At 47.8% G+C, this 17099-nt stretch overlaps 1 protein-coding gene across 13 annotated transcripts in view; it reads left to right on the top strand.

Annotated features, from left to right (window-relative positions):
- The window catches only part of MYO9B (myosin IXB), a 330363-nt gene that overhangs the window by 58285 nt on the left and 254979 nt on the right, over positions 1-17099 (top strand). For all 13 annotated transcript variants that reach the window (XR_003858374.1, XR_003858373.1, XR_003858375.1 and 10 more), the window contains exon 2: positions 1175-2068. Coding sequence is in view for 10 of the 13 variants with exons in the window: in XM_029614164.1 (XP_029470024.1) it covers positions 1232-2068 (837 nt within the window). In the remaining 3 variants the exon portion in view is untranslated. The remainder of the gene's footprint in view (positions 1-1174; positions 2069-17099) is intronic.

Raw genomic sequence — 17099 nt, 5'->3', positions numbered from 1 at the left:
TAGGTTCAGGCTGGGTCAGGGCAGGCGGCAGATAGCAGTGTCTAGGTTCAGGCTGGGTCAGGGCACAGTAAGCAGGACAAGGCAGGTCAGAAGGCCCGTAGGCCACACATACACAGAAGGCCCGTAGGCCACACACCATAAGCGGGGCAAGGCAGGTCAGAAGGCCCGTAGGCCACACACACACAGAAGGCCCGTAGGCCACACACCGTAAGCAGAGCAAGGCAGGTCAGAAGGCCCGTAGGCCACACACACACAGAAGGCCCGAAGGCCAGGTATGAAAAGCAAGGAAAGGCCCGAAGGCCGCGCAAGGCAAGGCAAGGAAAGGCCGAAGGCCGCGAAGGAAAGGCCCGAAGGGAAGGCCCGAGCAGGGAGCCCAGGTGAGCTCGATGCCGAAGCACCGAGGGAACTGTCAGGCAGGGTTATAAGGGCAAACCCAGACCATAGAGTGGACAGAGGAGATGGACTGGGCCTGTCAGGAGAGCCAGCACTAGAGGGACCCCTGGTGGTGAGGCGGTTGCACTGCAGCCAAAACTGTAACAGAAATTAGCTTACAGTGGAGGCAGGGCATGCCGCCGATTCCTGGGCAATACTCATCGTGGAAGCCCTGCAAACCCAGCTAGGTTGCAGCCCTTGAGGACTGGATTTGGGGATCTCTGACCCTCGCTGAGGTCCCAATGGCCCCCTTTTGGCCTCTGTTCAGCTCCTGACCCACCCGGTTCTCTGGCTGGTAAATCCGGGCTCTGCGAGAGGCAGCCTGAGACCATCTGGGTTAAACTTCAGAGTGGCCCAATGGAGGCTGGTTAAAGGGGCAGTTCTCGCAGCATTTGAAAGAGGTGGGGGAGGAAGCACCTTTTTGATGATGTTTGGGAGGCGGTGCCCAGTTTGCTAAATGGGCCATTGTCTATTTATAGTGGGGGGGGGGGGGTGTTTGTGCGCACACTTTCCTTGGCTGCGTCAAGCCATCTGCTCTAGTGGTGGCTGCATGGATGAGTGTCGATCCTGCTTAGGTGAAAAGTGCTACTTAAGTCCATTTATTAAGAGAACAGATTTTATTCTTCAATCATGATTAATAAGCTTATTGCATATGTTGTAGGATAAGTTATCGTGCCTTTAATTGTTACATTTCTGGCAAGAAACTTTCTAGCCCCTGTCTTTTTTTGCTTTTGTTTTTCAGACACTGAGCACTGCTTGTGAAGCCACTGCGGTATGCTGAGCCCAGGTGTGGGACAGAATGAGTGTGAGAGTCCCTGGCGAGGCAGCTAGCCATGAGAAGGCGACCTATCACCTTCATATTTACCCCCAGCTCTCGCCAGCCAGCACCGCCTGCTGCAGGGTGGCTGCCACCAAGGAGTCCACCGCCTCGGAGGTCATCAAGGACGTCATTGGCCACTTGAGCCTGGATGGCTCCAAGTGCTATGTCCTGACTGAGGTGAAGGAGTCCGGGGGGGAAGAATGGATCTTGGATGCCAGCGACTCCCCTGTCCAGCGGGTGCTGCTGTGGCCCCGTCGGGGACAGGATGAGCACCCTCAGAAGGATGGCTACTACTTCCTGTTGCAAGAGAGGAACTCTGATGGAACCATCAAATATGTCCACATGCAAGCAGTATCCAAGGAGAAGGAGGCCCGGCGGATGGTGGAGAGGGGCTTCCTTCCACGCCGGCAGGAGGATTATGACGACTTGTGCAACCTCCCAAACTTAACAGAGACCACTCTTCTGGAGAACTTGAAAACCCGCTTTCTGAAACACAAAATCTACACCTATGCCGGCAGCATCCTGATTGCCATCAACCCCTTCAAATTTCTGCCTATTTATAACCCCAAGTATGTCAAAATGTACGAGAACCACCAGCTGGGCAAGCTGGAGCCACACATCTTTGCCATTGCCGACGTGGCCTACCACACCATGCTGAGGAAGCACGTGAACCAGTGTATTGTCATCTCCGGGGAGAGCGGCTCAGGCAAAACCCAGAGCACCAATTTTCTCATCCACTGCCTGACGGCGCTGAGTCAGAAAGGGTATGCCAGTGGGGTGGAAAGGACCATTCTCGGTGCTGGCCCAGTACTAGAGGTGAGTGTCACGGCCAGGGAACCTCCTTAAGTGCTAAAATTGTATTCCTTTAGACAAGAGGTCTCCTCAAGGTCACCGGCTAGCTCCATTTTGCCTCCTGGGCAAGCCAATCCCAGTCCTGGTTTTAACTCTGCTACGTTTACGGACTTTTCTGTAGAAAAATTGGACTGCAGCTACACAGAGGGATTGTGGCAAAATTAGGACTGGGCCAGCCTGTCCAGATTACATGGAGCCAGTTGGTAGCCCTCATAATAGCTTAAACCAAGGGTTCCCAAATCAGGTCCTCATGGGCTGCAAATCAGCCTGATGGTCGGATCTTCCAGAATGTGCTTCCACCATTGTATGCAGATGGGCCTCGTGCATATTCATTCTGGAAGTTCTGAAAACCCAACTGGGTTGCAGCCCTTGAAAACCGGGTTTGGGGATCTTTGGCTTAAACTGTGCTATGTTTTCAATAGAATTTTACTTTGTGGCTTTGTGTGTGAATTTCTGATGTCATCTCTTTCCTAGTTGTAAAAGTGTATGTGAAAAAATATGTATGTATGATTTTTTTTTTTTTAAATTATAAAAATGCACTAAATCTTCAGTCCTTCCAAAGGAAAAAAAAAAACAAAACCTGATGACAGTGCTTTGTTTTATGAAAACGTAAAACAAATAAATGATGGAATAATTTGTTTTTGCTGTGACAGCAAAGACAGTTCAGCTTGTAAAGGGAAGTCCTGGTGACTCACAGCTAATCAGGTTTTCAGGAGATAAATTTGCATACACATTCAGGCTGATGCAACATGGGCGCTCATGATCGAGTGCCCACTTTCCTAACATGTGCCCATCCCCCTCTCCTGGGCGCGCGCTGCAGTAAGCTAATGAGCTGCTGCATTAAAAAGGAGGTGCTAGGGGAAATTGTATGTCCCTAGCACCTCCTCTGCATCGGGCGCCCATAAGAAGTGGCTGTGTGCGGGTTAGAAAAATGGACACTCGAAATTGAGTGTCTGTTTTCCGAAGCTGACCACCATCAAAACTCCCCCCCCCCCCCCCCCCCCCCCCCGTGTTGCTGTTTTCTGTGGTTCTTCCGACTTAATATCACCAGGCACGTGGATGCACCGGCTCATTCTGTGATGCCCCCAAAGCAACCCCACAGAGAGAAACACCAGTCCTCCATCGGTGCCGGGGGTCTGCAGTGGTCTCCACCAGTCCTGATGCCAGTCACCAATCTGCTACATGGGTCCAAAGAGGATCTGGCCACCCCTTCTTCCTCCCAGTTGGTGCTGGCATCGGCATCGTTTGAAGAGAAGCTGGAGCGGCAACTCCAGCTGCCAATGGAAAAGGCGCTGCAGGACATCGGTCCTGTGGCACTGACTGCCATTGACAGCCAGTACCATCCGTCCTGGAACTGCTCCTGAAGAAACACAATACACTCATTTGTGCATTACAGACCCTACTGGCATCGATTCCTAGGGCAGCATCGGTCATTGCTGGCTCCTCCAAGGAGGAAGCTCCACCTAGGCTGGCAGAGATGCCAAGGCCTGTAGCCCCTCATCCAGCTTTGCTGGTGCCTGCACCTCTGGACAAAGGTCGAGCACCTAGGGCCCCATCCCCTGTGGCTTATAGTGAGCAATGAGGGTCTCTAATACTCCTGGGGGGATGATACCTCTTAAGTCCTCCTCAGAGTTATCCTCTCAGTCCCCTTTTCTTCCAGAGGAGCAAAGGAAGTCTCCACCTGAGGACTTAACCTTCACAGGGTTTGTGAAGGTGATGGCGGAAGCCATCCCATTTCAGTTGCTGACTGAGGAGGACGCCGGGCACAAATTGCTTGACATCCTCCAGTTCGAGGAGCCCCCTAAGGAGATTGTGGTGGTCCTGATACTCAAAATCCTTAAGGAGCTGCAGCTGAAGATATGGGAACACCCCCTCACAGTGCCTTCCGTTAATAAGAAAACTGACTGGTGTCTACCTCGTCCAGAAGTCTGCCTGATTCGATAAGCATCAGCTTCCTCACCAATTGGTGGTGGTCGAATCCACTCTCAAGAAGACCAAGCATTCTCAGATCTATTCCTCTGCGCCCCGGGGAAGGACCACAGAGCGATGGACGCTCCTGGGAATCGGGTATTTCGGGGAGCCATGCTCATTGCCCACATTGCTTCCTACCAGCTCAAGATGAGCCAGTACTCATGGGCCATCTGGAAGCAGGTGCAGGTGATGGCCAAGCAACTGCCTCAACAGCAGCAGGACACCTTCATGTCACAGGTGCATAAGGGCTTGGAGTGCAGGAAACATGTCCGAGCGATCTATGACATTTATGAGCTGGCATCAAGGGTCTTTGCAGCGGGAATCCGTGCCCACACAATGGCACATCTGCAGGCTTCAGATCTCCGACTGGAGGTACAGAGAAGACTCGCCGACAGGCCTTGTACTGGGGAGAATCTCTTCAGAGATGGGGTGAGGGAAGCGGTGGCCCAGCTCCAGGACCACCATGAAACCCTCAAACAACTCTCCACCAGCACTCTGGATGCGGCGTCCTTTTCTAAGAGTCTGGTGAGAAAGGGACAGAGGAAGTCTTTCTTTCACCAGAGGGTGTACTATCCTCCACCCCCTTGTTCCCATCAACACAATCTGGGATCCCGCAGCTGTTCCAGGCATCAGAGAGCCCCTAAGCCCCAACCGGCACCTCAGTCAACTCTAGGGATGGAGTTTTGATTGGGTCATAGGGAGCATAGGCGAGTCTACCTTTCCCGGGACGTTGGACCCTCCAGTCGGCAGCATGCTGTAGCTCTTTGTGAACCAGTGGCCCAGTATAACATCGGACCAGTGGGTTCTCTCCATCATCTATCAAGGGTACCAATTGAATCTATTGGGTGTCCCACTATATTGTTCTCCAAGCCCGTTTTGGGGGCCGGCAATGCATCAGGAGATACTATGAATGGCGCTCTCCTCTCTCTTAATAGCAAGAGCGGTTGAGTCTGTTCCACCAGGGCAAAGAGGGTGGGGATTCTACTCCAGGTACTTCCTGATTCCAAAGAGAACAGGAGGACTTGACCCATCCTAGAACAAATTTCTAAAAAAAAAGCAAAGTTCAAGATTTCCCTGTGCACCTTGATCCCCCTTTTACAAAAAGGGGACTGGCTATCTTCCCTCTATCTAAAGGATGCGTACACTCATCAAGATCTTCCCCAGTTACAGGAAGCATCACCGATCTGTGGTGGGAAAACAGCACTTCCAGTACCGGGTGTTGCCGTTCAGGCTAGTGTCAGCTCCATCAGTCTTCACAAAATGCCTATCTGTTTAATGATGCTTACAAATACAATAACTGATATCAATTTATACTGCTACTTAACCTAACTCTTTGATTTGATAACCTGTTAAGACTAACAAGTTTGTTTTATTATGTAGGTAGGTTTGTAAACCGCCTAGACTGACATGTAATTGCCCAAGTGTGCGGTATATAAAAAACTTTTAAATAAATAAAGGTGGTGGCACACCTCCACAGGCTGGGAGGTGCATGTTTCACTTATCTGGATGATTGGCTGGTCAAGAGCACATCTCAGGCAGGGGCTGTCAAGTCCATGCACTTGTTCATCCGGATGTTGGAGTCACTAGGGTTCGTCATCAACTACCCAAAGTCCCATCTTGGCCTGTCACCTCAACTGGACTTCATAGGAGCCCTGCTGGACATGGCTCAGGCCAAAGCCTTCCTGCCTTGTCAAAGGGGCCACTACCTTGACGACCATCGCAGCAGAGATTCAGCAAAGCCCGCAGTTGTCAGCTTGGCACATGGTGAGGCTATTGGGCTATATGGCTGCAACTGTCACTCCCTTAGCATGATTACATATGAGCAGAGTCCAATGGACCCTGAGGTCAAAGTGGTGCCAGCCCACGCAGAACTTCCAGGGCTCTATCCGAGTCACCCCCGTCTCTCCAGGACTCCTTGTGCAGGTGGCAGATACTTTCACATCTGGAACAGGGAATCTCTTTTTCAAATTCCTCTTACCCAAATTGTCCTAACACAGATACATCCACCCTGGGCTGGGGAATTCATGTAGATGGCCTCAGCACCCAGGGTCTCAGATCTGCTCAGGAAAGAAGTTTTCAAATCAACTTCCTGGAGCTTTGGGCAATTGATATGCATTATGGGCATTCAGAGATCAGCTACCTAGCAAAGTTGTCCTAATCCAGACTGACAACCACGTAGCTATGTAGTATGTTAACAAGCAGGGAGGCACGAGATCGTACCTCCTGTATCAGGAAGAGGTCCAGACTTGGTCATGGGACCTGTCCCATGAGATGGTGCTCTAGGCCATGTACCTGGCCGGGATGGAGAAAATGTTAGTGGAGAGACTGAGTCATGCCTTCAGACACCATGACTGGTCCATGGACCAGGGGGTAGTGAATCGGAAATTCCACCTCTGGAATGTAGCTCTGTTTGCATCCCCTTGCAACAGAAAGGTGCTTTGGTTCTGCTCCCTGTACAGATCAGACGACAAACCAGCCTCGGATGCCCTTGCCCGTTATTGGAGCAAGGGTCTTCTGTACGTGTATACTCATATTCCCTTAGTATCTAAGACTTGAAGCTTCACGAGGATAAGGAGACTGTGATCCTCATAGCCCCTCCTTGGCTGAGACAGGTCTGGTTTCCAATCCTACGGGAGTTGTAAATCCAGAGACTGATCAGTCTGGGGACTTCTCCGGATCTCCTCATGCAGGATCAAGGCAGGTTGCGGCATCCCAACCTCCAGGCCCTGTCGCTCAGAGCCTGGATGTTTGAGAGGTTAATTGTGCAACCACTTGACCTCTGAGGATGTGTCTCAGGTCCTGGTGGCTTCTAGAAAGCCTTTTATTAGAAAGTTCTATGGACTGAAGTGGAGAAGTTTTTTCTGTATGATGTGAGCAGAAGGCCCTAGATCAGTTTTCCTGCCCCACATAAAAACTGCTTGATTACCTTCTACACCTATCGTAGGTTGGTTTAAAAACCAACTCTGTTAGAATTCATCTCAGTGCAATTGGCGCGTACCACCATGGTGTAGACGGTACACCCAACTCTGTACAGCCTAGTTGTACAGTTCATGCAGGGCCTACTTCAATTGAAGCCTCCCCTAAGGCCTCCTGCTGTGTCTTGGGACCTAAAGGTGGTGTCAGATCAGCTGATGAAAGCTCTTTTTGACCCTTTGACCTGCAGTACCTGACCTGGAAGGTCATATGTTTGGTGGCAATCAGCAAGCTCCAGGCCTTAGCGACTTATCCATCTTACAGTACGTTTTATCATGACAGGGTGGTCTTGTGTACACACCTTAAGTTCCTGCCTATGAGGCTGAGTTCGATCTTAACCAGTCCATCATCCTGCCAGTATTCTTTCCCAGACTTCATTCGCCTCAAGGCGAATAAGCCCTGCACAGTTTGGACTGCAAGCGAGTCTTAGCCTACCTGGAGCAGACAGAAGCCCATAGACAGTCCACCCAACTTTTTATTTCTTTTGATAGGAATAGACTGGGAGTTGCCGTTGCCAAACAGAAGTTATCCAATTGGCTAGCAGACTGCATCTCTTTTTGTTATGCCCAGGCAGAGCGATGGTAGCATCTGTGGCCCTCTTGCGAGCAGTTTCTGTGGAAGAGATCTGCAAGGCTGTGATGTGGAGTTTTTTCCACACATTCACATCACCCTATTGCCTGGATAGGGTTGGCCGACGTGAAAGTAGCTTCGGTCAGTCTGTCTTTTGGAATCTGAGGTGTCAAACCCAACTCTCTCCCCGCATAGGGACCGTTGTTTTGGGTTCAGGCTGTCTCCCCCCTCTGTTACCACGGGGTAGCAGGCAGGTTTTGTGAAGACTACCATCCTGCTGTCCTTGGAGAACACCTGTTACAGGTAAGCAACTCTGCTTTCTCAGAGGACGAGCAGGATGGTAGTTGTCACATAGCAACAGGCTGCTCCCTAAAACAAAAGGGGACCTAAAGGCACCCAACCAGGGGCCAATGGGCACAACAGTGCTGTTGGTAACAGAGGGGGAAGACAGCCTGAACCCAAAACAACGGGCCCTAGGCGGGGAGAGTTGGGTGTGACACCTCAGATTCCAAAAGACAGACTGACCGAAGCTACTGTCACGTCGGCCAACCCTATCCAGACAATAGGGCGATGTGAATGTGTAGAAAAAAACTCCACATCACAGCCTTGCAGATCTCTTCCACAGAAACTGCTCGCAAGAGGGCCACATATAGAATTCTATATGTCCTAAGACCTGGAGAGGGACCCCATGTGGACATGTGGTTTAGGGCCTGCTCAGTGTGCTAAGTCAAAGTTCTAGAAACTTTGACAAGTTTTCCATATTGGGGCTTCATCTAATGTCACTTGTGTGAGGACTAACATCCTACTGTCCTTGGAGAACACCTGTTACAGGTAAGCAACTCTGCTTTATAGTATGGCCCATTGGTGATCTCTATTTTCCAGTTTCAATGTTTTCACCTCCCCCCCGCCCCTTCTCCCCTTTCCCGGTAAAATGCAAAGAATTGGGCAACCCTTGAGAATGGCAAGGAGGAAACCTGACCCTGGCCAGGTGTATGAGTTGGGTTATCACTGCCAGCCACATTGCACTGAGTTGCAGGGACAGTGAGACCTAACTCTGGGCTTGCAACCTTCTGCCAGCCCTGCTTCCCCTCCTCCCATAAGGTGGCAGGAGTGGCTGCATTTGCTAGTCACGAATATCATTCATATTTTTGCAAGCTTGCAAGTGTCCTCCTTAGGAATGGGTGGAAGAATTGGTATTGGGTTAGCTGTGGCTTTTTTTTTTTTTTTTCTCTTTGTTCCAGAAACATAGGCAGCTGAACTTTTTTTTTGGTTTTGGGGTACACAAGTTGTGTGCATTGAGATTTACGAACACTGAGGCAGAGCTGCGATGGTGCTCTCTACAGGGTGGCAGATTGTCCAGCATATGGCAGGATATTCTCCCCAGTTTAAAAACAAAATGACGCAGTAGAGTTGTCTGTTTTGAGATGCATAAACTGTGCAATTTAAGGAAGTGTTAAAGATTTCACAGACAAAGCCTCATGTGAACATTGAAGTAGAAACTGAAAGTTTTTGTCCTCCTGAGGCAGGAGTAGCTTCACGCCAAAACCTGACGGAGCGCACTGTTAGCCTGCTCTTGGACGCGCGTTTTCCCTTACCCCTTATTTAGTAAGGGGAGGAAAACGCGTGCCAACCCGCGGCACCTAATAGCACCCTCAACATGCAAATGCACGTTGATGGCCCTATTAGGTATGCACGCAGGATACAGAAAGTAAAATGTGCAGCCAAGCCGCACGTTTTACTTTCAGAAATTAGCGCCTACCCAAAGGTCAGCGCTAATTTCTTCCAGCACCGGGAAAGTGCACAGAAAAACAGTAAAAACTGCTTTTCTGTGCACCCTCCGACTTAATATCATGGCGCTATTAAGTCGGAGGTCCCGAAGAGTAAAAAAAAGTTTAAAAAAAAAAAAAAAAAATTCGGCCCGCGGCTGTCAGGCCGAAAACCGGACGCTCAATTTTGCCGGCGTCCGGTTTCCGAACCCATGGCTGTCAGCGGGCTCGAGAACAGACGCCAGCAAAATTGAGCGTCGGCTGTCAAACCCGCTGACAGCCGCCGCTCCGGGCTAAAAGGAGGCGCTATGGACGCGCTAGTGCCTCCTTTTGCCTGATTCTACCGCACCACCTCATTTGAATACTGTATCGCGCGCACTGGTGCGTGTGCCAGGAGAGCGGGCGTTTGTCCGCTCTCCCGCGTTTTTACTGAATCGGCCTGTTCATGATTTAAAAAAAAAAAACAACAAAACAAAAGTATGGGTAAATAATTACAACAAAAGCAGGCATGGATATGAGTGCTTAAACCACCCTTCCAAAAATAAAGAGGTTTTGGTTTTTTAATTTTTCCTATATTGTGTTTGGTTTTCTTCCTAGAAGGATTTTTTTCCACGGAGTTGGGTACTCCTTATGTAAATGTAATATTGTGTTCTGCATTTATTTTCCTCTCTAAAAAGAATGTGACAATATTTTAAACATTTCTGCTGTCCTGCCCAAAACGGTTTATCCAGCTTTGTGTCACAACCCTCCTTGATCCCACAAAACGGCCCTCAAAATAGCTATTGAAAGCTGTCCACCCCTTCCTGCTCCGAGCACTATGTGGTAAAAGCCTTGGAAAGTACTGATTACAAGGCTAATGCACTGCAAATGGCCCACAAGCAGCTTGGGACTCCGCCCCGTGAGTTCTTGGTTTGCAGAGCCTCTCTCCGCAGGGATCACCAGATCTAGAAATAGCAGCCTTTTTAGAATTCCCTTTCGTTTGACAAAAAAGGAAATCAGGCATAACATGGTAGGCCCTGGAGCATGGTAGTGTGAATTGGAGGTAAACTTTCTCAACTAGGAGAGATGCGCAGGCAGTGTTCTTGTGGTGGAGTATTGGAGGACTGGTCAGGAAGGATCTCTTAGCCTAGAACAGATGTTTTCCAATGCCAGCACAGTGCAGCGAGCAGCTAGTGCCTGAGTTGCACCCTGGTGGAGGGCCATGCCTCTTTCAGAAAACAAGTAGATTTAGGCATTTGTTAGTTTACCTTGCCCTCTCTATTCAGGATGGGTTGGGAGATCGGTGCTGGCTACAAAGGCTTAAATCCGGTCTCCAGAACAAGTACTTTCATCAGCTGACTGAGGAGTAACTTCATGGGGGAGCAGGTTTTAAAAGCAGGGGCTTGGTCCTAAGAAGGTGTCTGCTGTACATTTATTAAAGAACAAAACACATTACTAGGGCTTTTGCTTCTGGAGAAAATAGGGAGGAGACCTAGGAATAAGACTAAAAAGGCTAGATTGGAACCCAGAAGCAGGCTGAGCTTTTGTTTTTAAAGCTGCCCACTAGCATGTCCACTTCTAGGGGTGGGGGTGGTAGTGGGGCGCCTGGAAGACTTGCACAAACCTTTGTGTATTTGAGGGAAGTCACTTAAAGTCCTTGTGTTCAAGAGTAGAGTTGGGTCCCTGTGGTGCTTGCGCAGTGCAGTGGCATCGTATAATACAGACTATTTAGTGGGAGTTCTGCTGGGATGTGTGTGTTGGGGACAGGTTTGTGCACAGATTAGTGAAGACGCGGAGCACCACAATTAGAGTAACTTGTGTTATCTCCTTGGCTGCAGCCAGACATGACAAGCAGAACTGGAGGTTTGCTTCAGGCCTGGAGCTCCTGTACGTTTTTTTGTTTGTTTTTTTTTTCCTTTTTCCTTATTTTAAAACAATGTCTTCCATTAAGGGCCTCGTTTACTAAGCATTTTTGCCGTAGATACAGAATGGGAGAAAACCCTTGGTAAATCAGGCCCTAAGGGGGATATTTTCCAACTTGCGTTACGGCCTTTTCGCACGCGTTAAGGCGATGCGAATTTGGAAAAGGGGGAGGAGTTTGGGGCGGGATTTCTGTCCAAGTGGGCTGGCTTCGCAGTTTGTAAAGCCATATCGCACAGTCTTAACGCCAGAAATAACTACACCTTTTTCATTGGCATTAAGCTGTGCGTTGCACTTTGAGATCTTTTCGCAAACATGGGGCAGATTTTAAAACCTACGCGGGCTGCCTACATTTGTGCGCGCTACCCAGCTTGCACAAAAGTACTCCCAATTTTATAACATGCGTGCACAGCCACGCACGTTATAAAATCTGGGTCGGTGCGCGCAGGTGGGTGCACACTTGTGTACCTTGCGCGGGCTGAGCCCTAAGGGAGCGGCCTCGGAGGGAACTTTCCTTTTGGCCTCCCCCCCCCCCCCCCAGCTTTATTTTGTAAGTTACGCCTGCCGAGCCTCAAATGGCCGTCATGCTGGAGGCCTCGGTCCCGCCCCTTTCACAAAGCCGCGGGACATACACATCCCAGGGCTTTGTGCGCATCGCCGGGCCTATACAAAATAGACTCGGCGCGCACAGGAGCAGTTACGCGCATAAATCTTGAGGATTTATGCGCGTAACCCTTTTAAAATCCACCCCACAGTGTTTTGGGTATTTGAAGCTGTGGAGAGAGAGAGAGCTAGAGATGTTACCCAGGTAGAGAGTCCATCAAGTTAGGTTGAGAGAACATTGTTCAAATCTCATCATCTTTGTGTGAGCTTCCTCACTCCGAAGGACATTAAATCTTCACGAGAGAGCACTGTTCTGTTCGTATGTCTCACTCTGCATGTAAAAGTGGCCCCTAACCCCTACACTACTACCTAAACCTCACCTCGAGTTACTAAGTGGGTCTCCTACAGAGGTATAAATACCTAACTACTACAAGGGCCTTATAGTTAGAGGCAGGCTCTCTCGTTGTAGGTAAAAGAGAGCCTATTTGTCGCAAAGTGCGCTATTACCATAAAACATGCGCCTTGAACTTTTGCATGCGATAGTTTGATGAATCTAGCCCTAAGTTAGCAAATTTGAGGGTGTAATAATGGGGGAGACCCAAATCTGAAAGGTGGGGGATTGGAAGGCCTGCTTTAGGCAGTGGAGTAGCCTGTGGAGATTTAACTGTTTCGGGCTTTCTGGACTGCTGCATGGACAAGTTCATGGAGGAAAGGTTATTAGAGTAAACATCCAGAGGCAGGATTAAGGATGATCAAACGGCATGAGACAGCTTTATTTACCGCATTATTGTTTATTTCGATTGTTTTTATATTGCCTGTGTACATCACTTGGAAAGCTTTTATTGTATAGACTAAAGTGATTGATAATTTTTATAAATAAGCCTTTATTAAGATGGACTTAGGGAAATCCACTGGGATAAGCCGCTTGGAATCTACCTACCCCTTGGGATCCTGCCAGGTTACTTGTCAGCTGGCTTGGCCATTGTTGGAAACAGGATACTGGGCTTGTTGAACCTTTGTGTCTGACCCAATATACTTTGTTCTTATGTTTTCGGTGAACTTCAGGCATATTGTGATAAGAGCCCAGACCAAATGAGTGGGTTTGGATGTACTGTTTTAGTAGTGTTTGCAAGGAAGATAAACCTCCCCTTTCTTGGTGTGAAGCTTGAGCGCCCTGTTAAAGGCCCTTTTGATGCAGAAATATGGGGAGGAAGGAGGCTGGGGGTTTTTTTTGTTTTTTTTTATCCCTTTCCTGCAGTCTAGTGACACTAATTCCTTGTGGCTGACTTACTGGCTGCTGATAACATGAAGGGGGGTGGTGAGGACACCATATCTCCATAGGCCAGACTTTTAATAAGTGTACAGTACATTGTATTTTAACCACCACTGTGTCTGAAGCCATTCTGGGTGTTAAGAGCACATGCAAAAATGTGTGTGTGCGAGCAACGATCTCACCAGCACAGTAAATACTAGTCTGCAGCCTGTTTGAGGCCAGTTCCTGCATTCCCATCCATGATTCTCAGAATCAATAGACTGAGCAGCTAGGAGGAGGAAGGTGCAAGGTTGCAGAAGCCGAGGCAGCTTATGTGGGGACAGAAACCTGTGAGGGAGTCTGTTGGACCATTAGATGACAGAGAGGTTAAAAGGGATCTTAGGGAAGATAAGGCCATTGCAGAAAGACTAAATTAATTTTTTGCTTCCGAGTTTACTAATGAGGATGTTGGGGAGATACCAGTTCCAGAGATGGTTTTCAGAGGCGATGAGTCAGACGAACTGAACGAAATCACTGTGAACCTGGAAGATGTAGTAGGCCAGATTGACAAACTAAAGAGTAGCAAATCACCTGGACCGGATGGTATGCATCCTAGGCTACTGAAGGAACTAAAAAATGAAATTTCTGATCTATTAGTTAAAATTTGTAACCTATCATCCATTGTACCTGAAGACTGGAGGGAGGCCAGTGTAACCCCAATATTTAAAAAGGGATCCAGGGGCGAACCGGGTAACTATAGACCAGTGAGCCTGACTTCAGTGCCAGGAAAAATAGTGGAAACTATTCTCAGGATCAAAATTGTAGAGCATATAGAAAGACATGGTTTAATGGAGCACAGTCAACATGGATTTACCCAAGGGAAGTCTTGCCTAACAAATCTGCTTCATTTTTTTGAAGGAGTTAATAAACATGTGGATAAAAGTGAACCAGTAGAAGTAGTGCATTTGGATTTTCAGAAGGCGTTTGACAAAGTCCCTCATGAGAGGCTTCTAAGAAAACTAAAAAGTCATAGGATAGGAGGCGATGTCCTTTCGTGGATTACAAACTTGTTAAAAGACAGGAAACAGAGAGTAGGATTAAATGGTCAATTTTCTCAGTGGAAAAGGGTAAACAGTGGAGTGCCTCAGGGATCTGTACTTGGACCGGTGCTTTTCAATATATATATAAATGATCTGGAAAGGAATACGACGAGTGAGGTTATCAAATTTGCGGATGATACAACATTATTCAGAGTAGTTAAATCACAAGCAGACTGTGATACATTACAGGAGGACCTTGCAAGACTGGAAGATTTGGGCATCCAAATGGCAGATGAAATTTAATGTGGACAAGTGCAAGGTGTTGCATATAGGGAAAAATAACCCTTGCTGTAGTTACACGATGTTAGGTTCCATATTAGGAACTACCACCCAGGAAAAGATCTAGGCATCATAGTGGATAATACTTTAAAATCGTCGGCTCAGTGTGCTGCAGCAGTCAAAAAAGCAAACAGAATGTTAGGAATTATTAGGAAGGGAATTGTTAATAAAATGGAAAATGTCATAATGCCTCTGTATCACTCCATGGTGAGACCACACCTTGAATTCTGTGTGCAATTCTGGTCGCCGCATCTCAAAAAAAGATATAGTTGCGATGGAGAAGGTACAGAGAAGGGCAACCAAAATGATAAAGGGGATGGAACAGCTCCCCTATGAGGAAAGACTAAAGAGGTTAGGGCTGTTCAGCTTGGAGAAGAGACGGCTGAGGGAGGGATATGATAGAGGTCTTTAAGATCATGAGAGGTCTTGAACGAGTAGATGTGAATCGGTTATTTACACTTTCGAATAATAGAAGGACTAGAGGGCATTCCATTAAGTTAGCAAGTAGCATATTTAAGACTAATTGGAGAAAATTCTTTTTCACTTATGCACAATTAAGCTTTGGAATTTGTTGCCAGAGGATGTGGTTAGTGCAGTTAGTGTAGCTGGGTTCAAAATAGGTTTGGATAAGTTCTTGGAGAAGTCCATTAACTGCTATTAATCAAGTTGACTTAGGGAATAGCCACTGCTATTAATTGCATCAGTCACATGGGATCTTCTTGGTGTTTGGGTAATTGCCAGGTTTGGCCTCTGTTGGAAACAGGATACTGGGCTTGATGGACCCTTGGTCTGACCCAGCATGGCAATTTCTTATGTTCTTATGAAGCCTGGCAGCCCCAGAGTTTAGCAGGAGCCAGACCAAAAAAAAAAAGGAAAGTGCTTTTAAACTGGCAGGGAGGATAAATTCAGAAGACAGATGTAGAGGAAATCGATTCCTTGGGGTGTGTAAAGATGTTTTAATAGCCGTTTTTTGACATGTCTGTAAGAGAGACTGCTGCTGTAGCAGCTTTTGTAACATGTGGACTGAATGTAGCCGGGTCTCTGTAGATCTTACATACACATGTGCCGTGCTTTGGGGGAGGGGAAGAGAGTCCTGCAGTCTGCTCATGCACTGAGTGTTTCCAGATGCCTTGAGTTTAAGGTTTCTCTGCTGTGATCTGTCACTGGATGCCTCTTCTGATTTGTTTAGCCATCGCTGGCGTCTCATTGGACAAGCCCAAGTACAGCTGGTCCGGGCTGCAGGCCTCATGCCAAAGCAGAAAACTGCTCCAAATCCTAGCTTGTGTGTTGGTGACTGTATTGTGTCCCCTGGTGGTCTTATTCCTAGGCCTCCTTTCTTTTTTTTTTCTTGTGACATAGTTTCATTCTTTTTCTCTTTTTTTTGGGGGGGGGGGGGGAGGGATGAGTGGTGTGCATTTTCTTATCGCCATTTTTGTTTTTAAATCTCCAGATGTTGATCAGCATAGCTGCAGCACCTCTGCCTTATTTAGATTTGTCATGGCAATAGGAAGGTGCCTTCAAAGACTTTAAACATTTTGTACTATCTCCTCAAGAATGAAATGAAAACCAGAATTTAAAAAGAGAGTGTGTGTGTGTGCGTGGAGAGGGGGGGAAGGGAGTTTTCATAATTTTTGTTTTCACTCTCAGCTGAATTATCTACAGGAAATTGCTGTAGTGCCAGACTCTTTTTTTGCAGGAGAAGATGAGCTCCGCTGTCTCTCAAAACCCCATGTGTGGTTTTGAAACAAGTTGGAAAGTAGAGTAGATGTTGTGCGGGCCATAGCACCCTGTACTTGGGCGTACGTGAGAACTGTCCCAAGGTTTTGTACCCGGCTTGTTGACGACAGCATAGGGACATTCTCCAGGCGTGGCCTCAGCATAACTCCTTGATGTTGCTTTGGTAAAAGTTGGCAGGGCCCACCAACGTCCTGGGTTTCTCTCTAGGACCAGTGCAGACCCATCCGCCCTGCCCTAAAAGGCGGGAAGTGCACCCGGAAGCCTTCGGTGTCTCCTAAGAGAGGATCGCTCTGATGAGGTCCTTGGTTTACACTTTGACAGCATCTTCTAAACAGCTTGACTGTTTAGCTTTAAATTCTAGCAGTCCTTGGATCAGTTTCTCACTACTATTACCAGAGGGAGGAAGGGACTAATTCCAAACACGTTACAATTTTATGCTTTTACATAAAGGGCTTAAATTTCTTGTATTTAAGATTTTATTTTTTTTTACTTGATGTTCCTGATAGAGCTACATTTGTATAAAATTGACTTTTCTGCTTGCCTGTGTGTGTGGCTGCTCTGTGTCATCTTGCTGAGATCTGATCCATTAGCTGACCACCTTTTGTTTGTTGCATGCTGGAACACTGCATGGTTAACATGGAAGATAAAGCTCAGAATGTGGTGTAGTTTGTTTTTGTTTGTTTTTCTTTCTGTAGCTGATACCATCCAAAAATAGGAGGAGGGTGGTAATGGTGGTGGTTCATCCTTGGTACAGAAGGGAACACATGGTGAGCGGAGGAAAACTTATGGGGTTTTTTGTTTTTTTTGGGGGGGGGGGGGGTTTAGACTAAAGGGGGGTCACATCA

The sequence above is a fragment of the Rhinatrema bivittatum genome, chromosome 8 (genome assembly GCF_901001135.1).
Source record: "Rhinatrema bivittatum chromosome 8, aRhiBiv1.1, whole genome shotgun sequence".
Lineage (NCBI taxonomy): Eukaryota > Metazoa > Chordata > Amphibia > Gymnophiona > Rhinatrematidae > Rhinatrema > Rhinatrema bivittatum.
Note: the sequence above shows the minus strand (reverse complement) of the source record. Positions and strands in the feature narration are given on the sequence as shown.